This window comes from Salmo salar, chromosome ssa04 (genome assembly GCF_905237065.1).
Source record: "Salmo salar chromosome ssa04, Ssal_v3.1, whole genome shotgun sequence".
NCBI lineage: Eukaryota > Metazoa > Chordata > Actinopteri > Salmoniformes > Salmonidae > Salmo > Salmo salar.
In genome coordinates this window covers 49,947,511-49,971,850 of record NC_059445.1, presented here as the reverse complement: position 1 = coordinate 49,971,850, position 24,340 = coordinate 49,947,511, and the positions used below count along the sequence as shown (strand labels likewise).

The following is a 24,340-nucleotide window of genomic DNA, read 5'->3' as shown; positions in this document are numbered from 1 at the left end:
AAGCGCTTACCAGTAGTTCCCAGTCACATAGTAGTTCCCAGTCAAGAGACCGTAGCCTTGAGTCACTTACTATTGTGAAGCATGTGACAGGTGATCTAGTTACAGTATGGAATTCATAACTACCGTAAATTCCGGACTATAAGCCGCAACTTTTTTCCCAGGCTTTGAAACTCACGGCTTAAACAATGACGCGGCTAATATATGGATTTTATCTGCTTTCAATTTTTTTCTTTTTCCAAAAAACACATTCTGTGACGTGCTCAGTTTTTTGCCGGCATGAAGCTTTCATTAGACCAATGAAATTGCCGAACGGGTTAAGGTCAAACAACTTTTTTGTTTACTGTTTAGTTTAAACCGAGCACTCTCAAACTTCCCATCATTCTGATTACGGTAGTCATTTGTCACCCTCATCATGGCAAAGACACAGAGAAATGCATACGATGCAGCTTTCAAGTTGAAGGCGATTGATCTGGCTGTTGGTAAAGGAAATAGAGCTGCTGCACGGGAGCTTGGTCTTAATGAGTCGATGATAAGACGTTGGAAACAGCAGCGTGAGGAATTGACTCAGTGCAAAAAGAACTAAAGCTTCCTGCTAATTTTTTATTACAAGCCGTGTTTTGTTAAAGCCTATTTATTTTTGTTACAAGCCGTGTTTCGTTAAAGCCTGTGTAAAGTTAATTTGTTTCAATGTACCGGTAGGCACCTGCGGCTTATAGACATGTGCGGCTTATTTATGTTCAAAATAATATATATTTTTTAATTCAGGTGCGCTTAATAGTCCAGAAATTATGGTAAATGTTTTCCAGCTAGATATCTTTTAACAAATAAGTTAACTGTCAAATGCTCTAATGCTCTGCAGTTGTGCATTTGATTTGCTAACTTAGTAGCTAGTTAGATAAGTGGTTAGTTTTTTCCTAAATCAAGCTTCACTTGGTAACAGCAGAGAATCCCCTCCTGGATCAAGAGCCTCGCTGTCTAATATTTATTTTGTGCGTGCAGCAAACTGTAAGTAGTATTTTTTAGTTACTTGTATATCTTTATGAGCAGGGATGTCTGTCCTACAAGTAGTTTAGGTCAGAGACAGTATAAAATGTTAGCAATGCACTCGTTAGCATTTAGTTAGCATTCTCTATGGGACTTCACATTTACTTGTTAGCATTGCTAACCTCCGGATTACAGAGGCCCAGTGGGGTTTGAGAATAGCACCCCTTGTGTTCAGTGCTGGTATTACGGAATATACCGGTATGGGCCAAGTTAAGTATGAAGGTATGACAATACGGATACGGTGCAAGCCTACTTTAGAGTGACAAGGGGTAGCCTGAATATTCATGCTTACACACCTCTCAGCTTTCCCCTGGTGCTTTCCATCAAAATGGCCCTGAAAACAAAGAGAATCTCAGTTGGTGACAGTTTGACTGATGCATCAGGATCTGTCTGGTGATGAGAAAATAGGTTTTGGTCAAATCTGCATCTGATGGGTCTTTACCTTATTTTCTTTACTGATATAGTTGAGCTGCAGACACCAGGGATGCGTCCAGATTCGGCTGAGAATCTGGAAGTCCTTAAAGAGGCTGGTTCCAGTTTTGCCCCTGGCTCCCTCAACTACGGATCCTGCTCCTACAGAGACACACAGCTTTTTTCCCCCTATATTCTCAGTAAAAGCCAAAATGTCTCTAAATATCATACACATTTCATTAGAGAGCTTTCTGAGCTAACTGGCTAAAGATGGAGGTTCTTACCAGTGAAGTTGTCCAGGTAGTAGCGATACAGTCTGTACTGTAGGGGGGTCACCCTCACCGCCATAACATACTCATGTTTAGGGGGCAGGAACTTGGTCAAGGCTGAGTAGTCTCTCCTCTAAGAAAGGAAAAACACACTAAAGTGTATCCACTGGAGACTGACAAAGAATAACAAATACTTGCAAAAAGTAGTCAGTGGTTCTGAAACTACAAATGAAAGTGCCATACACTCCTAGTAATTGAGCCATCTCACCTGTACACATCCCGCCAACATTGCATGAAGGACATGGGCGCGATTCTTCATGATGCGGACATCTCTGGGGGTGGAGTCTGCACACTGGCCATTCTGAATGGGGTTGATAAACCGATTCCGGAACTCCTTGATTGAACCCAGAAGGTTCTCCTTGATGAAGTTCACCATGCAGTGGTCTGAAAGAACCAAAATATATATGACTAGACTTGAACATTAACAAGGAAATGATCATGCAAATTATGTTCTCCTAAAATCAGTTTTGAGATATATTAAAACTGAAATATGAATTAACTTGGCCAAATGTTGGGATACTGGTCAGAGTACAGTTTTAAATGGAAAGGTTGTCATAGACTGAAACAGGCCTCCTTACACTCATTGAGGTTGTTCTGCAGTGGTGTGCCTGTCAGTACCACTCTCCGTTTGGTCTTAATGGCACTCATAGCTTTGGAGATGTTGGACGCCTCGTTCTTAAGGATGTGCCCCTCATCGCAGATCACAAAGTCTGGACCTGGAGTACAACAAATGTAGTGGAGTGTATTAGAGTTTCAACACAATAAACAAACAAATTAATGGTGCATACCTCTCAACACTACATGCATAGATTTAGTAGAGGATGTACCTGGATCGACCAGTGTGCTGTTAAAGGTCTTTTTGAATTGTCTGTGGGTGACTTTGAGGCCTAGTGTGAGGTTGCGGTACATCTCATAGCCCATGATCATAACACCACCATCCTTCTGCCATTTCTGCAGGGCAATATAACGCTCCTGAGGTCGCTTCAGTGTTGCCAACTCTGTCACCTACGAGGTGTATGTTAGTGTATAGAGACCGAGAGAAAAATGGTGAGAGAAATGAAGAGGTCGAGACAGGGAGATGAAAGAAACATTAAATACTTTGAATATAGAGCTCGCCAGCTTGTAGTCCAAAAAAACTGAAATTAGTTACCTCTGGTTCATTCAGCCATTCCTATGGCGACAATTAACGGGGAAAGAACATGGTTTTGGGATAAACGCCGAAAACAAGGTCCGAGGTCAACACAAGCTTACGAGATCTTATATGTTTTGTTCTATGAGATGTCAGTCAGTCAACATGGCCTTCATGAATTATGACGCATTTGTGCTTTTTTTATGTGCTCAAAATTCACAAAAAGTGACATTAGCTGATCTCATAGAAGAAAACGTATAAAATCTCTGAAGCCTTATTGTCGGTGTTTATCCAAAAACACAATTTATTTCCACATAGGCTTTGTCCAACGAACCATGGCAGAGTTAGTGCCTACAAAAAGACGGCATTGCCATTTCTTGATACTACATTGTATATGAATAACCTCTGCATGTATTTACCTTCAAAGAAAACAATCTAATCTCCAACTACCTTGACTTTGTCAGCTCCCATGTTAACTTGCCACTTGTCAAACTCGTTGACCCAGTTAAGGATAGTGTTGAGTGGACACACCACCAAGGCAGTCCTGAAGTTCAGGCACCTTGACTGCAGCATTGTGTGGAGGAATGTCACCACCTAAATGAGAAAAATATTTCAGCAAGAGACTAGTATCATTAACAAAATATACTGTTTTGTTAATGACACATGCATACGACAACACGTCTGTCACAGCTCTGACAGACATAGATACCCTGCCAGACATGCCACCAAGGGTCTCTTCACAATCCCCAAGTCCAAAACAAATTTAAGGCAACGCATAGTATTGTACAGAGCCATGGTTACATGGAACGCCCTTCCATCTCAAATTACCAAAGCAAACAGCTAAATATATATATATATATATAACGAATAAAACATCTCACAGCACAACGCCCATACCTAAATAACTTGTATAGCAAAAGTTTGGACAACCTCATTCAAGGGTTTTTCATTATTTTGAATAGAATAATAGCAAAGACATCAAAACTATGAAATAACACATGGAATCATGTAGTAACCAAAAAAAAGTGTTAAATCAAAATATATTTTATATTGAGTTTCTTCAAAGTAGCCACCCTTTGCCTTGATGACAGCATTGCACTCTTGGCATTCTCTCAACTAGCTTCACGAGGTGGTCACCTGGAATGTATTTCAATTAACGTGTGCCTTGTTAAAAGTTAATTTGTGGAATTTCTTTCCTTCCTAATGCGTTTTAGCCAATCAGTTGTGTTGTTACAAGGTAGGGTTGGTATACAGAATATAGCCCTATTTGGTAAAAGACCAAGTCCATATTATGGCAAGAACAAATCAAATAAGCAAAGAGAAACGACAGTCCATTACTTTAAGACATGAAGGTCAGTCAATCCGGAATATGAAGTACTTTGAAAGTTTCTTCAAGTGCAGTCGCAAAAACCATCAAGCGCTATGATGCAACTGGCTCCCATGAGGACCGCCACAGGAACGGAAAATCCAGAGTTACCTCTGCTGCAGAGGATAAGTTCATTAGAGTTACTAGCCTCAGAAATTGCAGCCCAAATAAATGCTTCAGAGCTCAAGTAACAGACACATCAACTGTTCAGAGGAGACTGCATGAATCAGGCCTTCAAGGTCGCATTGCTGCAAAGAAACCACGACTAAAGGACACCAATAAGAAGAAGAGACTTGCTTGGGCCAAGAAACACAAGCAATGGACATTAGACCGGTGGAAATCTGTTCAAATTCGAGATTTTGGGTTCCAGCCACCGCATCTTTGTGAGACGCAGAGTGTAGCAAGGACGATGAGGTGTAATGGTGCTTTGCTGGTGACACTGTGGTTTATTTAGAATTCAAAGCACACTTAACCAGCATGGCTACCACAGCATTCTGCAGAAATACGCCATCCCATCTGGTTGGCTCTTAGTGGGACCATCATTTGTTTTTCAACAGGACAATGACCGAACACACCTCCAGGCTATATATGGGCTATTTGACCAAGGAGAGTGATGAGTGCTACATCAGATTACCTGGTCTCCACAATCACCCGACCTCAACCCAAATGAGATGGTTTGGGATGAGTTAGACCACAGAGTGAAGGAAAAGCAGCCAACAAGTGCTCAGTATATGTGGGAACTCCTTCAAGACTGGTTGAAAGAATGCCAAGAGTGTGCAAAGCTGTCATCAAGGCAAAGGGTGGCTAATTTGAAGAATCTAAAATATATTTTGATTTGTTTAACACTTTTTTGGTTACTACGTGATTCCATATGTGTTATTTCATAGTTTTGATGTCTTCACTATTATTCTACAATGTAAAACATTTTATGAGTAGGTGTGTCCAAACAACTGGTACGTTGCGCTGTTCTTGAGCTGATCATGTCTATTATTATTCTGTATTATGCCATGTTTTATTATTATTTTTGGACCCCAGGAAGAGTAGTGGGGATCCATATAAAATCCTAAACACTCATTTTGTTCTCTCTTCCCTTCCTCTTACCTGCAGTGTCTTCCCTAGGCCCATGCAGTGGGCCAGTAAGCAACCTGATCCAGGGGTTGAATTGGCCTTCTTCACTGACTCACAACAACAGTCCCAGATAAACTGCACACCTATCAAAAAAGAAATACAGCAGTGTCACTTCGATTTGCTGTATTTGCCACTCTGTTAATTATTGTATGTATTGGACTTGTACAACTGAAATAAAAACCAAGACTTACCATCCACCTGGTGAGGCTTGAGCCTGGTCACCAGGTTCCTGTGCACCTGAATAAGTGGCTCCCTGGTCCCCTCATCCTGATCCAAGACCAGCTTAGTGGTGATTGGACAGGCCACTTGAGACACCTCATCGTCAATAACAATCACCTGCAAGGAAACCACCATTAGACCAAAACTGATCATATAAACCATATATAGGTATAATATACTGCTCAAAAAAATAAAGGGAACACTTAAATAACACATCCTAGATCTGAATGAAAGAAATAATCTTACTAAATACTTTTTTCTTTACATAGTTGAATGTGCTGACAACAAAATCACACAAAAATAATCAATGGAAATCCAATTTATCAACCCATGGAGGTCTGGATTTGGAGTCACACTCAAAATTAAAGTGGAAAACCTCACTACAGACTGATCCAACTTTGATGTAATGTCCTTAAAACAAGTCAAAATGAGGCTCAGTAATGTGTGTGGCCTCCACGTGCCTGTATGACCTCCCTACAACGCCTGGGCATGCTCCTGATGAGGTGGCGGATGGTCTCCTGAGGGATCTCCTCCCAGACCTGGACTAAAGCATCCGCCAACTCCTGGACAGTCTGTGGTGCAACGTGGCGTTGGTGGATGGAACGAGACATGATGTCCCAGATGTGATCAATTGGATTCAGGTCTGGGGAACGGGCGGGCCAGTCCATAGCATCAATGCCTTCCTCTTGCAGGAACTGCTGACACACTCCAGCCACATGAGGTCTAACATTGTCTTGCATTAGGAGGAACCCAGGGCCAACCGCACCAGCATATGGTCTCACAAGTGGTCTGAGGATCTCATCTCGGTACCTAATGGCAGTCAGTCTAACTCTGGCGAGCACATGGAGGGCTGTGCGGCCCCCCCAAAGAAATGCCACCCCACACCATGACTGACCCACCGCCAAACCGGTCATGCTGGAGGATGTTGCAGGCAGCAGAACGTTCTCCACGGCATCTCCAGACTCTGTCACGTCTGTCACGTGCTCAGTGTGAACCTGCTTTCATCTGTGAAGAGCACAGGGCACCAGTGGCGAATTTGCCAATCTTGGTGTTCTCTGGCAAATGCTAAACGTCCTGCACGGTGTTGGGAAGTAAGCACAACCCCCACCTGTGAACGTCGGGCCCTCATACCACCCTCATGGAGTCTGTTTCTGACCGTTTGAGCAGACACATGAACATTTGTGGCCTGCTGGAGGTCATTTTGCAGGGCTCTGGCAGTGCTTCTCCTGCTCCTCCTTGCACAAAGGCGGAGGTAGCGGTCCTGCTGCTGGGTTGTCCTCCTACGGCCTCCTCCACGTCTCCTGATGTACTGGCCTGTCTCCTGGTAGCGCCTCCATGCTCTGGACACTACGCTGACAGACACAGCAAACCTTCTTGCCACAGCTCGCATTGATGTGCCATCCTGGATGAGCTGCACTACCTGAGCCACTTGTGTGGGTTGTAGACTCCGTCTCATGCTACCACTAGAGTGAAAGCACCACCAGCATTCAAAAGTGACCAAAACATCAGCCAGGAAGCATAGGAACTGAGAAGTGGTCTGTGGTCCCCACCTGCAGAACCACTCCTTTATTGGGCGTGTCTTGCTAATTGCCTATAATTTCCACCTGTTGTCTATTCCATTTGCACAACAGCATGTGAAATGTATTGTCAATCAGTGTTGCTTCCTAAGTGGACAGTTTGATTTCACAGCAGTGTGATTAACTTGGAGTTACATTGTGTTGTTTAAGTGTTGCCTTTATTTTTTTGAGCAGTGTATATAACGTATTCAAATAAAATAGACTAACAGTATGACATTTCTGAGAGAGCATGGTTTCTACAGTGAGTGTGAATGAGAGGGTCAGCTGTGTGTAGTGTACCTCTCTGAAGTCCTCCCTCTGCTCTCTTTCTGCCAGGCGTCTGCATCTATCCTCCTCGTCCTTCAGGGCTCTCTGGGTCTCTGAGCGAAGGTGCTCATCTATGATGATTCTGCGGATCTTCTTGCGGCCCTTAGGTGTACCTTTGTTGTCCCCTTCCTCGTTGTCCTTCTCGTCATCTTCACTCTGTTTAGATAGACAGATCCGGAAGGTCACCAGCACAACAACGCTTTTACCAGTAAAAACATACCATTTAGCACCTGATACACAAACAGTAAACAAGAATAGCAGAATGATGATCATACCTCTCAGAAATCAAATAGTTGCACTTCATGAAGTTATTAAGAAAAATATAAAAGGGCGACTGACAATGCAAAGGTAAAGTGAGATGGTGACGTCCACTCGTTATTACCTTATCGACGCTGGAGTCAGACAGCACAATATATGAGGGTTGCTGCTTCTTCTGTAGATAACTACGGACTGATTCCCTCTCGACTCTTGAAGTAGATGAGCTAAGGAGACAAAAGAGCAAAATATTTCACAAATAAAGAATGCAACCACAATTACATGTAACGATGACAGAAAACATGGTTTCCTTCCTGGTTAGCAGCATTGACAAAACAAATGAGTCTTCTTACCTTTTGGGCTTCTGTTCATTGCCCTCGTTCTCAGATTGGCTCAGCTCTTCACTCATACCAGACTCTTCCTGTTCTGATTGGCTATCATCACTACTCTGGCTCTCCCATGTCTCACCTGAGGCGATGGAAGAAAGCAGAAAATAAGTTCAGAGTAATTGGACCAACTCCAAAACTAGTCTAGGGCACTGATGGTATCCAATCATAAAGTCATCCACAGAACCCATCCCACACAGACCTTCGGTTCTTCTAGACTTCTTGACTTTCAGCGCGTTCCCATTTTCTTCAGCTCTTTTCTGATCACTTGGATTTCCATCGTCAAGGCTGAGCTTGTGGCGTAGCAGACAGTGTCTGTGACGAGTTTTACTGGACTCAGAGTCAGAGGTCAAACTGGAGGTCTCCCCTGCAGCAGAAACATGGTATAATGTTAGGAGGACATCATATTCCTATAGCAAATGTTAATTCAACCTGTACACGAATAAGCAGTGACACATGGCGATGTCTTAGATCACTACAATTCAAATATGGGCCTACTTTAAAATGCCCAGTTAATAAGAAACAGGTCATGTCAGGACAGTATTTCAGCTTAATGACAAAAAAAAAAAAAAAAGACATTGTAGTGGAGGAAAGGAGGGATCACTTACCATTCTCATCTGAGCTTTCATCTTTCCCATCTTCCTGCGCCTTCTCTTCCCTGTCAGATTCATCATCCTGTGATGACTCCACGTCTGAAGAGAAATCCTCCCCCGATGAGTAGTTGGCTTTGATTTGGGCCAAGAGCATTTTCTTAGCGATTCTTTCAGAAGCAAGGAAGAGAGGGAAAAGGGACCGGAGGATCATTTTAATGATCATCACATCAAATCCAACAAGCCCTGCCTGCTTAATAGGTTTATTCTCTAAAGGAACTTGTCTTACATAGGAATTTACAATCAAGACGCAGGATATCACCTTAAACGTAGCAATATCACCAGGAGATACATTTCCTAAAAAATTAATGAAAATGATCATGCTAGCTATTCTAATACCGCTTTGCATTTCTTGACCTGTAAACAACCGACAATACAGTTTTAAAGTAATTATGAGGGGGAAGAGGCCATTGCATTAAGCGGTTGAATGTTTTTCTTTTTTTACTGATGTAAATATCTGTTGTGACCAAATAGACAGCTGAAATGCTCTGTCAAAGACAGTTTCACTTAATTTAATCTTAACGCAACACATTGAGGAGTCAAAGGCCAGATAACCTAACGACTTTGTAAGCACATTTGAATCAACCCCTCCCCTCCATAACAAACATCTAAGACGTATCACTCACAAGATGAACAAAGCTGGTCCTATATAGAATAATGAAGACATACGAGACATTATAAAGGGTATTCATTTATTACAACGGATAGTTTCTCTTACAGAGTTCAGTCAATGACAAAAGTAAGAACATATCCTTGGTTTAACGCATGCTCTACAACAGGCCTTTAACAAGGCTAACACTACAGCACCTTAGAGCTAATGACAGCATAATTATTAGTTCAATTTGAAAATAAGTTCTTACAACCACTTTTTTTTTTAGGTGGTATGCAGGAAACAGTTTGTGAAGGATAAAAAAATAAAAAAAATAAAATAAAAATAAAGGTTTTGTTGGGCTTTTTACGAAGTTCAATATTCAGTGAAATACATGTATCTACTTACACATGAATATGTTTTTAAGAAACAATCCTTTTGGCAGATAATAATAGTTGAATGAAGCATCGGATGAAGCCTCAGCGAGAAATAAGTGTACATGAGGTGGGCCCCTCATATGAGGCAGTATCAAACAGCAGTGGCCGGCAACAGCCTGGGCCTGAGGCCTTACCGCAAGTGTTTAAACTAGGAAGAGAGAAGATGGAAGAAAAAAGAGACACCTCACTACATAAGACAACATGCCTCCTCGTCTCACAGCAATGTTGTAAGGCTGACCTCCGAGGTCACAAGAGGACAAAGTGGTGGTTGAATAAAATGCATTACAACCCTTCTACAGGACCAGCTTGAAGAGCGGTTGCCTTTAGGCATCGAGCTCCTCCAAAGTAAAATGCAAATGCATTAAATTAGCAGTTTTTAAATAATTTAAAATCTAGGTAAATGGCCAATAAATATGGCCTTGCATGCAAAACAAACATGAAAATACTCTAAATATGATTATGCAATTAGTATCACAAACAAAGCATACAAGAAATTCAGCTAGGTGCCTGTGGTGAAAAAAGGCACAAAGAAAGTATGTCAAATACAGTACAGTCTTATAATCAGTGTCTTTGGTATACTGCTGTTTAGCATCACAAGTCCTCTTTCTCGGCTAAGCCCTCAACCTGGTCAGAAGCAATAAATCATATAAATGTTAAAGATTCAATCAAGCAGAATATAGAGTTTTCCAGTCTGTTCAGAGAATCATTGGATAGTCAACCCATCGTATTAGTACTCAACTGTGTCAGAATAGCAGTGCTAAATACAGCCACTACACCACTGGCATATTGCACATGCACTTCAAATATATCAAGAAAAAAAATCTTCCATACAGTAACCATACACCAACACAATTACCTAATACTAGCAGTAATGTGTATGCTTTTACAGTGCCTTAGAGAAATGGGCAACATCCAGCAGCCACAAGGGTGCAGTCATGTACAATACAGTCACCCTAAAGAAAGCCTGATCATGAACTGACCATTAGGGGATGTATAATATGAGGGTTGCGGTCCAAATTCCAGTCACTTAAGAAATGACATCAAACTCCATGATGACCAATTCCCAGTGACAGGAATGTAATTCACCCCTAGTATAGTGAAAGATAAATATATCCAGACCTGTAAATTAAGTCTAAGGGTACATTCAGATGTGTATTCAGTACCCTGGTGTGGTTCATTAGCTTTTATTAAAAAAAAAAAGTATAATCACACTATTAACAAATAACGCAATCAATACCTTTAACATGGCTTAAAATAGTTAATATACAGTGTACTGTTATTTTTGGTAAAAACTAGAATACTATATGTGGAAGAAATAAGGATGACTTACAGTATTGTTGACCAATGAGAAACTATGAGGTATAAAATAATTTGTTTAATCTGTTTTAATAAGTGCATCAGGCTTTTGAGCAAACTAATACGATAACCAGCATTTTCCCCTCTTAATCACCTTGAAATGCACAGACATGGACAAATGATGCCACATTCTGCTAATAGACAACTCACATTTAACTTTAAATTACATTTTCAAAAAAAATTAAGAAAAAGGTAAATGAAAACAGTGGCATAAATAGCCTATCATTCATAACACAGCCTTAGCAAGGTGTGAGAGGGGTTTCTCCCTGTGCTTGACACGGTACATCTGCTCTACACTAGAAATTGTATGGGATAGCTGCTGGTTTACTGCAGCTGCGGGTTGGACGAGACGGGATTGATTGTGAAGGGGTCTTGACAACGGAGGAGTCACCACTATTAGCACCCGACTTAGAGTTCCGTGGCGTGGCCTTTCTCCCGCGCCTAGGGTGTGTTACAAACGCTAAGTCCGTTCGTTCGGAACCATACCTATTTTCTGGATCGTCATCATCTTCTGCTTCCCAAGAAGGCCCAGACCGGGTCTGCTCTTCATCGCCTACAGGGTAAGAGTACAAAAAAAACAAAGGTTAGTTCAACATTTGCCAATGAGGAAATCTACATGGCTACCTGAAAAGGGTTGAAATACAGCTCATGAATGCAGTGGTTTACCTCAAAAGTGCAGAGAAAGTGAGAGACCAACTCACCAGATGACTGGTGGAAAGCTGCTGACCCCAGTAAGGCCATCTCCTCAGTGATGGGCTTAATCTTCTGGTCACCACTGTCGTCGCTAGACTCAGAATCCTGGTCTCCCTCTTCTTGACTGGAAGAGGATGGCGACTGCTTTGTTCTCTGCTGGGACCGAGGTGTGCTTTTAGGCTTGGTTATCTGGGTATTACCCTCCTTGCTGGATGCGGATTCATTCTCTTTCTTGACCTTCCGAGGTCTGCCCGGGGGCCTATGTTGTGGACTATCCTTGCTGGGGGTAGGTTCATCCTCTCTCTTAGCCTTCCGAGGCCTCCCCCTGGGCCTGCTCATAATCTTGATCTCCTTCTGCAGGTCTGGATTGTAACTGGAGGAGTCAGAGTCAGAGGAGCGGTCTTGCACCTTGCGTTTGCGGACCACTCTTTCTGGAGAGAGGGGCGTGTTCTTCTTCAGGCCGAAGAGGCATTTCTTGGTCACGCTCCGATGGTCTCCATTGTCACTCCCGGCTTCGTCTGAACTGCGAGCCATGGCTGCCCGCTGAAGGACAGCAGGGACCTCATCGGAGTCCGAGTCTTCAATTCCTCTCCCAAGCCCTCCCTCATCAGCTCCTTGAGGGACTTCAACATTGGGGCTGGTGTCAGGGTCGGAGTCACCCTCACTGTCAGCGCCTGAGGGGGTAGGCTTGGTCTTGCCCTCACCTGGCCTGCGTAAGGGCGTGGTCTTTACCCGAGGTGAGCGTCTATTCTCTGGTTCATCTTCCAGTTCCAGCACCAGAGATTCGTTTCCCTCCTCAGCAGATTCATACTCCCCTTCTGTTGCAGGTTCAATAGAATCACAGTGTCCCTTCCGTTCATCCACTTCTTTTATTTCTTCCTGCAACTCCTTTTTCTCCTCCAACTCCACCTCCAACTCTGGGGGGCCAGAGGGTGGCTGTTTTTCAACAGGGACAGGTGTAAGTTGCACCACCAGTTGTTTTGTCATGTTGGAAGGATCTTCTCCGGGTTTGGAGTTTTTCCGTGGCCTGCCTCTACCTCGACGGGGCATTATTTCTGTGCCAAGGACACCTTTCATTTCACTTGAGGACGAAGGCCTTTCATCATCCGTAAAGCCCTTAGAGTCTGAATCATTCTCTTCCAAATGTTCAGCTGCAATTTTCTTTAAGTAATGCAGGCAATTTTTATCAACAATGTCCATTTCCACACAACCCTCTTGTGCTTGTTGAGGTGCATCAGTATCAAAAGTGGGGTTTCCCCCATCATTTAGCAGACCAATCTCCTTGAACTCCTCCCAAAGGGCTTCCTCCAGAGCTGTGTGGGACTGCTTTAGACCCTTCAGTACTGACTGGAAAGTCTTCAAGTATTGTCGCTTAAAATCCATTCCACCTTGAATGAACTTCACGAAAGTTGTGTTTACAGTGTTTGTAGAGTCCACAAGGTTTTTTGCCTTTTTGGCCATCTCCTCTGGAATTTGAAGGGTGTTGTAGTTGAACACCACATGACCATCCATGCCACTATGGTTCCAATGACCAGTGGGAATGTTTTGAGAATGCCTGGGATGGGAGTCACAATGTCCAGATTTGCCATCACCTCTGCCCCTCTTGCGGTGGTCTTGCCACAAACTCCCCAGGTTGTCAAGGACGTTGTCACAGGCGACAACCAGGTCCAGAAGAGGCTCTGGGCTGCATACGTAGCAGTACCACTTACTCTCCTCATCCAGGATGGCAGACAGCTCCTTTCGCCCCAGATTGCGCAAAATGCATTTCTTACAGAAGGCGTTGGGACAAAAGTCACAGCAGATCAGGTTTCCCCCCTCTGCACACCATCTGTAAGAAACAAATAATAGTTTGAAGTAATGATTAACGTAACAACCTGTATGTTTCTTAACGTTTCAGGATTTGCTTGCAGCATCTTGTTGTATAGGAGAACCACCCCATCGTACCTGCACTGTTCGTCCATGCCATCACAATCCTTGCTGATGTCATCACTTGAGTAATACTTGAAACAAGACTGAGAAAATAAGACAATAAGGACAGAGCCTCCAAAAATGTAGCTGAGCGCAACAAAATATTATTGGAAAATGACACACTGAACAAAAATATTAAACGCAACATGTAGTGTTGGTCCCATGTTTCATGAGCTGAAATAAAATATCCCAGAAATGTTCCACACACACAAAAAGCTTATTTCCCTAAAATGTTGTGCACCAATGTGTTTACATTTAGTGACCATTTCCCCTTTGCCAAGATAATCCATCCACTTGACACGTGTGGCATATGAAGAAGCTGATTAAACAGCATGATCATTACTAGGGTTGACCCCAATTAGTCGACTGGTTGATTGTTTGGTCGCTAGGCTGTTGGTCGACATAGATTGTTTTAGTCGAGCAGTAACACATGTATATATGCGCCCATCTCAGTGAACTAATCCATTGGAGTCTTAGACTAAAAGCCAATTTATACTCGATTCGAAAATGTGGTCGGCGGCTCCATATTGCGGGTGTGACGCAATTGCGGAGCCTCCAGAGGCATGCAGAGGCCAAATCAAGCTCTATACCACGTCGCCATGCGCCTCCCAAATGTTTTAACAATGCGGAGGGCTCTGTATAGCTCCCCATTGACATGATGGGTTGACGGTAGGTGAAGGGGGCACATCCTGCTCCGCAAAGCGCAAGAAGTATGAATGCCCTGACTTCTGCTGAGGCCATATCACCATAAATCCTGCATGGCCAATGCAGACGTGTGACTGACCCTGCACCCAGATGCACAATGCACTTCTCTCCCTCCAAAATTCACTCTCCCACCAATATGTGCACATTCATTGATTCATAACTTCATTGTGTGAATTGTTTGCGTTTGATTATTAGTGTATATCAATTCCCCATGACATATCACCAGTAGTAAATTTCCCGTTAATTCCTAATCTAATGTTTGTTACTTTGGATACGGTCACTTCTTTTAATGCATTCAATATTATTCCAGTCTTGTTCTCATTGTAGGAGTGGACACATTGTATACAAAGTCCACAACCTATGCTATACCTGTGAGAAACAACTTTTGGTTTATTTAATTCCATTTATGAGTTCTGTCAATTTAGTCGTCGTCTTTTGTTTGGAGCACCCCTGTCAATGTTGAGTAAGGACGCATACAAATAGAAGTGGCCTGCGCACAAATGGCCTGCGCACAAATGCAGGTATAGAAATACTATCGGATCCCCAAACGGGCACATTTATGATTGGCTTAACGCGCCACCACTAATGACCTGCGGAGCTCCTCAAAGTAATGTTTTCTTCACCTCAAACAGCAAGCAAAGTCCATTTTTCTATCCATTGAGAATGACAATAGTTCCTCAATATATTTGAAAATCTTTCCAGTGCTCTCCCTTTCGATAACCACTCAGCGTGAAAGGAAAAATGTCATTCTGTGATCCAGTGGAAATGTCAGTGCTGGACTTGAACTGAAATATTGGGGCGGCAGCGTAGCCTAGTGGTTAGAGCATTGGACTAGTAACCGAAAGGTTGCAAGATCAAATCCCCGAGCTGACAAAGGTACAAATTTGTCGTTCTGCCCCTGAACAAGGCAGTTAACCCACTCTAAAATGTGCAGTTTTATCACACAACACAATGCCACAGATGTCTCGAGTAGATGGAGTGTGCAATTGGCATGCTGACTGCAGGAATGTCCAACAGATGTTGCCAGAGAATTGAATGTTAATTTCGCTACCATAAGCCTCCTCCAATGTGGTTTTAGAGAATTTAGCAGTACGTCCAACTGGCTCACAACCAGACCACGTGTACGGCGTTGTGTGGGTGAGCGGTTTGCTGATGTCAACGTTGTGAACAGAGTGCCCCATGGTGGCGTTATGGTATGGGCAGTATAAGCTACGGACATCAAACAATAGCATTTTATAGACAGCAATTTAAATGCAGAGATACCATGACAAGATCCTGAGGGCCACTGTCGTGCATGATAATGCACAGCCTCATGTCTTAAGGATCTGTTCCTGATTCCTGCAAGCTGAAAATGACCCAGTTCTTCCATGGCCTGCATAATCACCAGACATTGGGCATGTTTGGGATGCTCTGGATTGACGCGTTTGACAGCGTGTTCCATTTCACGCCAATATCCAGGAACTTCACACAGCTATTAAAGAGGAGTGGGACAACATTCCACAGGCCAAAATCAACAGCCTGAAACTCAACGTGAAGGAGATGTGTCGCGCTGCATGACGCAAAGTGGTGGTCACACCAGATACTGACTGGTTTTATGATCCATGATTTTCTTTTAAGGTATCTCTGACCAACATACGGACTCCCAGTCATGTGAAATCCATAGATTAGGGCTTAATGAATTTATTTAAATTGACTTATTTCCTTATATGAACTGTAGCGCAGTAAAATCTTTGACATTGTTGCATGTTGCGTTTATATTTGTGTTCACTATAATTGTCCCAATCTTTGACAGACCCAGGATCACCTCACCTTGCAAATAAGTACTTTGAGTACCGGATGCTGATTGAAGGAGTCCCTCTGGAAGTGGTTAACTTGCTGGCCACAGGCTGTACAGCTGACAATCTCCAAGTGTTCACCTCCTACGAAACACACAACCGATCAATCAATGCTTCTAAATCTGCATTGCTTGCTCTTTGGGGTTTTAGGCTGGCTAAGAAAAAGCATCATTCCCCAAGAGAGGATGGCTTTCAACTTCAGCAGTGATGAATTCATGAACTTCTTTCATGAAAAGATCATGATCATTAGAAAGAAAATCATGGACTCCTCTTTGAATCTGCATATTTCTCTAATGCTCAGTTGTTTGCACAGAACTGCCAGGACCTAGGATCAAGGAGACACTCAAGTTTTTTTAATCCTGTATCTCTTGACACATTCATGAAAATAGTAACGGCCTCTAAACCATCAAGCTGCATACTGGACCCTATTCCAACTAAACTACTAAGAGCTACTTCCTGAGCTTGGCCCTCCTATGTTGAACATAGTAAATTGCACCCTATCCTCCGGATGTGTACCAAACTCACTTAAAGTGGCAGTAATAAAGCCTCTCCACAAAAAGCCAAATCTTGACACAAAAAACAAATTAAATAATTGGCCTATATCTCCGATTCCTCAAAATAAAGATTGAGAAAGCTGTTGGCAGCAACTCACTGCCTTCCTGAAGACAACTAATTAATTTTTATTTATTTCACCTTTATTTGACCAGGTAGGCTAGTTGAGAACAAGTTCTCATTTACAACTGTGACCTGGCCAAGATAAAGCAGAGCAGTGCAACAAAAACAACAGAGTTACACATGGAATAAACAAACATGCAGTCAATAATACAATAGAAAAAGTCTATAGAGTGTGTGCAAATGAGGTAGGATAAGAGGGGTAAGGCAATAAATAGGGCATGGTGGCAAAAAAATTACAAAATGTCAATTAAACACTGGAAAGATGGATGTGCAGAAGATGAGTGTGCAAGCAGAGATACTGGGGTGCAAAAAAGCAAAATAAAAAACAGTATGGGGGATGAGGTAGTTGGATGGCTATTTAGAGATGGGCTATTTACAGGTGCAGTGATCTGTGAGCTGCTCTGACAGCTGGAGCTTAAAGTTAGTGAGGGAGATATGAGTCTCCAGCTTCAGCGATTTTTGCAGTTCGTTCCAGTCATTGGCAGCAGAGAACTGGAAGGAAAGGCAGCCAAAGGGGGAGTTGCTTTGGGGGTGACCAGTGAGATATACCTGCTGGAGCACGTGCTATGGATGGATGTTAATATGGTGACCAGTGAGCTGAGATAAGGCGGGGTTTTACCTAGCAAAGACTTATAGATGACCTGGAGCCAGTGGGTTTGGCGACGAATATGAAGCGAGGGCCAGCCAACGAGAGCATACAGGTCATAGTGGTGTGTAGTATATGGGGCTTTGGTGACAAAACGGATGGCACTGTGATAGACTGCATCCAATTTGCTGAGTAGTGTTGGAGGCTATTTTGTAAATGACATCGCTGAAGTCAAGGATCGGTAGGATAGTCAGCTTTACGAGGGTATGTTTGGCAGCATGAGTGAAGGATGCTGTGTTGCGAAATAGGAAGCAGAGTCTAGATTTAATTTTGGATTGGAGATGCTTAATGTGAATCTAGAAGGAGAGTTTACAGTCTAACCAGACACCTAGGTATTTGTCCACATATTCTAAGTCAGAACCGTCCAGAGTAGTGATGCTAGTCGGGCGGGTGTGGGCAGCAATCGGTTGAAGAGCATGCATTTAGTTTTACTTGCATTTAAGAGCAGTTGGAGGCCACAGAAGGAGAGTTGTATGGCATTGAAGCTCGTCTGGAGGTTAGTTAACACAGTGTCCAAAGAAGGGCCAGAAGTATACAAAATGGTGTCGCCTGTGTAGAGGTGGATCAGAAAATCACCAGCAGCAAGAGCGACATCGTTGATGTATACAGAGAAAAGAGTCGGCCTAAGAATTGAACCCTGTGGCAACCCCATAGAGACTGCCAGAGGTTCGGAAAACAGGCCCTCCCATTTGACACTGAATTCTGTCAGAAGTAGTTTGTGAACCAGGGGAGGCAGTCATTTGAGAAACCAAGGCTGTCGAGTCTGCCGATAAGAATGTGGTGATTGACAGAGTCGAAAGCCTTGGCCAAGTCGATGAATACAGCTGCACAGTATTGTCTCTTATCAATGGCGGTTATGATGTCGTTTAGGAACTTGAGCGTGGCTGAAGTGCACCCATGACCAGCTCGGAAATCAGATTGCGTAGCGGAGAAGGTACAGTGGGATTCGAAATGGTCGGTGATCTGTTTGTTAACTTGACTTTCGAAGACCTTAGAAAGGCAGGGTAGGATAGATATAGGTAACAGTTTGGGTCTAGAGTGTCTCCCCCTTTGAAGAGGGGGATGACCGTGGCAGCATTCCAATCTTTGGGGATCTCAGACGATACGAAAGAGGGGTTGAATAGGCTAGTAATAGGGGTTGCAACAATTTCGGCAGATAATTTTAGAAAGAGAAGGTCCAGATTGTCTAGCGCGGCTGATTTGTTGGGACCCAGATTTTGCAGCTCTTTCAGAACATCAGCTGTCTGGATTTGGGTGAAAGAGAAAATGGGGAGGCTTGGGCAAGTTGCTGTGGGGGGTGCAGGGCTGTTGACCGGGATAGGGGTAGCCAGGTGGAAAGCATGGCCAGCCGTAGAAAAATGCTTATTGAAATTCTCAATTACTGTAGACTTTACAGTGTCCTAGAACTTTTTGGAGTTTGTGCTACAGGATGCAAATTTGTTTGAAAAAGCTAGCGTTTGCTTTCCTAACTGCCTGTGTATATTGGTTCCTAACTTCCTGAAAAGTTGCATATTGCTGGGGGCTTTTTGATGCTAATGCAGTACGCCACAGGATGTTTTGGTGCTGGTCAAGGGCAGTCAGGTCTGGAGTGAACCAAGGGCTATATCTGTTCCTGGTAAAAAACATTTAAAAAAAATTGAATGGGGCATGCTTATTTAAGATGGTGAGGAAAGCACTTTTAAAGAGTAACCAGGCTTCGTCTACTGACGGAATGAGGTCAATATCCTTCCAGGATACCCGGGCCAGGTCGATTAGAAAGGCCTGTTCGCTTTAGTGTTTTAGGGAGCGTTTGACATTGATGAGGGGTGGTCGTTTGACTGCAGACCCATCACGGACGCAGGCAATGAGGCAGTGATCGCTGAGATCCTGGTTGAAGAGAGCAGAGGTATATTTGGAGGGCAGGTTGGTTAGGATGATATGAGGGTGCCCATGTTTACGGATTTGGGATTGTACCTGGTAGGTTCATTGATAATTTGTGTGAGATTGAGGGCATCAAGCATAGATTGTAGGATGGCCGGGGTGTTAAGCATGTCACAGTTTAGGTCACCTAACAGTACAAGCTCTGATCATAGATGGGGGGCAATCAATTCACATATGGTGTCCAGAGCACAGCAGGGGGCAACAGAGAGAGACTTTTTTCTGGAAAGGTGAATTTTTTTAAAGTAGAAGCTCAAATTGTTTGGGCACATACCTGGATAGTAAGACAGAACTCTGGCAGTTCTATCTTGTCGGAAAATGTTATAGTTAGGGATGGAAATTTCAGGGTTTTTGGTGGTCTTCCTAAGCCAGAATTTAGACACGGCTAGGACATTCGGGTTGGCAGAGTGTGCTAAAGCAGTGAATAAAACAAACTTAGAGAGGAGGCTTCTAATGTAAACATGCATGAAACCAAGGCTTTTACGGTTACAGAAGTGAGAGCGCCTGGGGAATGGGAGTGGAGCTAGGCACTGCGGGGCCTGGATTAACCTCTACATCACCAGAGGAACAAAGGAGGAGGAGTAGGATAAGGGTACGGCTAAAGACTATAAGAACTGGTTGTCTAGTATGTTCGGAACAGAGAGTAAAAGGAGGTTTCTGGGCACAGTAGAATAGATTCAAGTCATAATGTACAGACAAGGGTATGGTAGGATGTGAATACAGTGAAGGTAAACCTAGGCATTGAGTGACGATGAGATAGTGTCTCTAGAAACATCATTTAAACCAGGTGAGGTCACCGCAAGTGTGGGAGGTGGATCTAAAGGGTTATCTAAGGCATATTGAGCAGGGCTAGAGGCTACAGAGTGAAATAAGGCAATAATAACTAACCAAAACAGCAATGGACGAGGCATATTGACATTAGGGAGAGGCATGCGTAGCGGAGTGATCATTGGGTCCAGTGACTAACTGGGCGAGCTGGAGACACAGCGATTCAGACAGCTAGCGGGCTGGGGCTGGCAGGCTAGCAGAAGGGCCTAAGAGGGATGTCGGTACGGAAGAAGTCAGTTGTAGCCCCTTCATGTGGTTACGTCAGCAAGATCCGTCGTGACGGATCAGCAGGGCTCCGTGTAGTAAAAGGGTCCTGGCCAATTGGCAAAATAGGTATTGTAGCCCAAGAAAATTGGCTTTTGGACCTCTTCAGCTAACAGTCCGGTGTGCTCTAGAGAGCTAGTGGGCCACGGCTAGCAGGCTAGCAGATGGGCCTTGAGGGGACGTCATGATGGGGGAGCCAGTTAAAATCCCTTAGGGCAGATTACGTCGGTAGTCCAGTTGTGATGGATTGGCGGGGCTCCGTATCAGCAATAAAAGGGGCCAATTGTCCAGGCCAATTGGCAAAATAGGTATTGTAGCCCAAGGAGTGGCTGATGGACCTCTTCAGCTAGCCAGGAGATGGGCCTAGCATAGGCTAGCTCCAGGCTAATTGGTGCTTTCTTTGGGACAGAGAGGTTAGCCAGGAGAAGCCAATAGCTAGCTATGATGATCCAGGTGAAGAGGTTCAGAGCATGCAGTAGGAATCCAGGGATATGGAGAGTAAGAAGTCCGATACGCTCTGGGTTGAATCACGTTGTGCAGACTGGTAGGAGGTGTCCGGGCTAAAGTTTAGCTGATGACCGCTAGCAGTGGCTAGCTGACTACTAGCTAGTTAGCTGGCTAGCTTCTGTTGGGGGTTCCGGTTCTGAAGTAAAGAAAATAGCAGATCCATACCACATTGGGTGAGGCGGGTTGCAAGAGAGTACGTTGAAGTTGGGGTTAAGAAAAATATATGCTAAGAGAAAAGATATATACACGAAACACGACAAGACAAAAGACGCCTGACTGCTACGCCATCTTGGAAACGCTTCAGTCTGGTTTTCGACCCAATCAAAGCACTGAGACTGCACTCGTGAAGGTGGTAAATTACCTTTTAATAGCATCTGTCCACATGCTCCTAGACCTTAGTGCTGCTTTTGACACCATCGATCACCACATTCTTTTTGAGAGATTGAAACCCCTAATTGGTCTACACTGACAAGTTCTTGCCAGGTTTAGATCTTATTTGTCGGAGAGATATTAGTCTCTATTAATGGTTTGTCCTCTGACAAATCAATTGTACGTGTCGGTGTCCCTCAAGGTTCTGTTTTAGGACCACATACACGCACACAAACATATAGTTGAAGTTGGAAGTTTACATACACTTAGGTTGGAGTCATTAAAATTTGTTTTTCTACCACTCCACAAATTTCTTGTAAACAAACTATAGTTTTGGCAAGTCGGTTAGGACATTACTTTGTGCATGACAAGTAATTTTTTCAACAATTGTTTACAGACAGCTTGGAAAATTCCAGAAAATTATGTCACAGCTTTAGAAGCTTCTGATAGGCTAATTGATATCATTTGAGTCAATTGGAGGTGTACCTGTGGATGTATTTCAAGGCCTACCTTCAAACTCAGTGCCTCTTTGCTTGTCATCATGGGAAAATCAAAAGAAATCAACCAAGACCCCAGAAAAAAAATTGTAGACCTCCACAAGTCTGCTTCATCCTTGGGAGCAATTTCCAAACGCCTGAACATACCATGTTCATCTGTACAAACAATAGTACGCAAGTATAAACACCACGGGACCATGCAGCTGTCATACCGCTCAGGAAGGAGATGCGTGTCTCCTAGAGGTGAACGTACTTTGGTGCGAAAAGGGTAGGAAAAAGGGGGAGGCTTGCAAGCCGAAGAACACCATCCCAACCATGAAGCACGGGGGTGGCAGCATCATGTTGTGGGGGTGCTTTGCTGCAGGAGGGACTCAACATCTCAAGACATCAGTCAGGAAGTTAAAGCTTGGTCGCAAATGGACAATGACCCCAGGCATACTTACAAAGTTGTGGCAAAATGGCTTAAGGACAACAAAGTCAAGGTATTGGAGTGGCCATCACAAAGCCCTGACCTCAATCCTATAGAACATTTGTGGGCAGAACTGAAAAAGCGTGTGCGAGCAAGGAGGTCTACAAACCTGACTCAGTTACACCAGCTCTGTCAGGAGGAATGGGCCATAATTCACCCAACTTATTGTAGGAAACTTGTGGAAGGCTACCCAAAAAATTTGACCCAAGTTAAACAATTTAAAGGCAATGCTACCAAATACTAATTGAGTGTATGTAAACTGCTGACCCACTGGGAATGTTATGAAAGAAATAAAAGCTGAAATAAATCATTCTCTACCATTATTCTGACATTTCACATTCTTAAAATAAAGTGGTGATCCTAACTGACCTAAGACAGGTATTTTTACTAGGATTAAATGTCAGGAATTGTGAAAAACTGAGTTTAACCTCTATGGGCTAGGTGGGACGCTTGCCTACTCAACAGCCAGTGTAATCCCGTGGCGCGTTATTCAAATACCTCAAATGCAAAAACTTCAATTTTTCAAACCTATGACTATTTTACACCATTTTAAAGACAAGACCCTCGTTAATCTAACCACACTGTCCGATTTCAAAAAGGCTTTTCAACGAAAGCAAAACATTAGATTATGTCAGCAGAGTACCCAGCCAGAAATAATCAGACACCCATTTTTCAAGCTAGCATATAATGTCACAAAAACCCAAACCACAGCTAAATGCAGCACTAACCTTTGATGATCTTCATCAGATGACAACCCTAGGACATTATGTTATACAATACATGCATGTTTTGTTCAATCAAGTTCATATTTATATCAAAAACCAGCTTTTTACATTAGCATGTGACTAGCATGTGACTAGCATTCCCACCGAACACTGCCGGTGAATTTACTAAATTACTCACGATAAACGTTCACAAAAAGCATAACAATTATTTAAAGAATTATAGATACAGAACTCCTCTATGCACTCGATATGTCCGATTTTAAAATAGCTTTTCGGTGAAAGCACATTTTGCAATATTCTCAGTAGATAGCCCGGCATCACAGGGCTAGCTATTTAGACACCCAGCAAGTTTAGCACTCACCAAAGTCAGATTTACTATAAGAAAAATGTTATTAACTTTGCTGTCTTCGTCAGAATGCACTCCCAGGACTTCTACTTCAATAACAAATGTTGGTTTGGTCCCAAATAATCCATTGTTATATCCAAATAGCGGCGTTTTGTTCGTGCGTTCAAGACACTATCCGAAAGGGTAAATAAGGGTGACGAGCATGGCGCAATTCGTGACAATTTTTTTCCTAAATATTCCATTACCGTCCTTCGAAGCATGTCAACCGCTGTTTAAAATCAATTTTTATGCCATTTTTCTCATAAAAAAGCGATAATATTCCAACCGGGAATCTGCGTTTAGGTAAACAGACGAAAGAAAATAAAGCATGGGGTCGACTCGGGCACGCGCCTAAGCCAATAGTACTCTGATCGGCCACTTGCCAAACGCGATAGTGTGTTTCAGCCAGAGGCTGCCTCGATATCGTTCAGCTTTTCCCGGGCTCCGAGAGCCTATGGGAGCCGTAGGAAGTGTCACGTTATAGCAAAGATCCTCAGACTTCAATAAAAAGAGCCAAGATAAACAACACCTTGTCAGACAGGCCACTTCCTGCATGGAATCTTCTCAGGTTTTGGCCTGCCATATGAGTTCTGTTATACTCACAGACACCATTCAAACAGTTTTAGAAACTTTAGGGTGTTTTCTATCCAAAGCCAATAATTATATGCATATTCT

The 24,340-nt window shown here is 43.2% G+C and overlaps 1 protein-coding gene across 1 annotated transcript in view; it reads right to left on the bottom strand.

Annotated features, from left to right (window-relative positions):
* The window catches only part of LOC106603335 (transcriptional regulator ATRX), a 50,332-nt gene that overhangs the window by 12,342 nt on the left and 13,650 nt on the right, over window positions 1-24,340 (bottom strand). The window contains exons 7-24 of the mRNA XM_014196883.2: window positions 16,358-16,467; window positions 13,820-13,887; window positions 11,884-13,703; window positions 11,669-11,735; window positions 8,759-8,910; window positions 8,353-8,517; window positions 8,118-8,232; window positions 7,892-7,991; window positions 7,483-7,665; window positions 5,599-5,743; window positions 5,381-5,490; window positions 3,364-3,507; window positions 2,612-2,789; window positions 2,363-2,500; window positions 1,993-2,168; window positions 1,740-1,857; window positions 1,487-1,617; window positions 1,341-1,378 (exon numbers count right to left, since the gene is read on the bottom strand). Of these exons, the coding sequence (XP_014052358.2) occupies window positions 1,341-1,378; window positions 1,487-1,617; window positions 1,740-1,857; window positions 1,993-2,168; window positions 2,363-2,500; window positions 2,612-2,789; window positions 3,364-3,507; window positions 5,381-5,490; window positions 5,599-5,743; window positions 7,483-7,665; window positions 7,892-7,991; window positions 8,118-8,232; window positions 8,353-8,517; window positions 8,759-8,910; window positions 11,669-11,735; window positions 11,884-13,703; window positions 13,820-13,887; window positions 16,358-16,467 (3,958 nt within the window). The remainder of the gene's footprint in view (window positions 1-1,340; window positions 1,379-1,486; window positions 1,618-1,739; window positions 1,858-1,992; window positions 2,169-2,362; window positions 2,501-2,611; window positions 2,790-3,363; window positions 3,508-5,380; window positions 5,491-5,598; window positions 5,744-7,482; window positions 7,666-7,891; window positions 7,992-8,117; window positions 8,233-8,352; window positions 8,518-8,758; window positions 8,911-11,668; window positions 11,736-11,883; window positions 13,704-13,819; window positions 13,888-16,357; window positions 16,468-24,340) is intronic.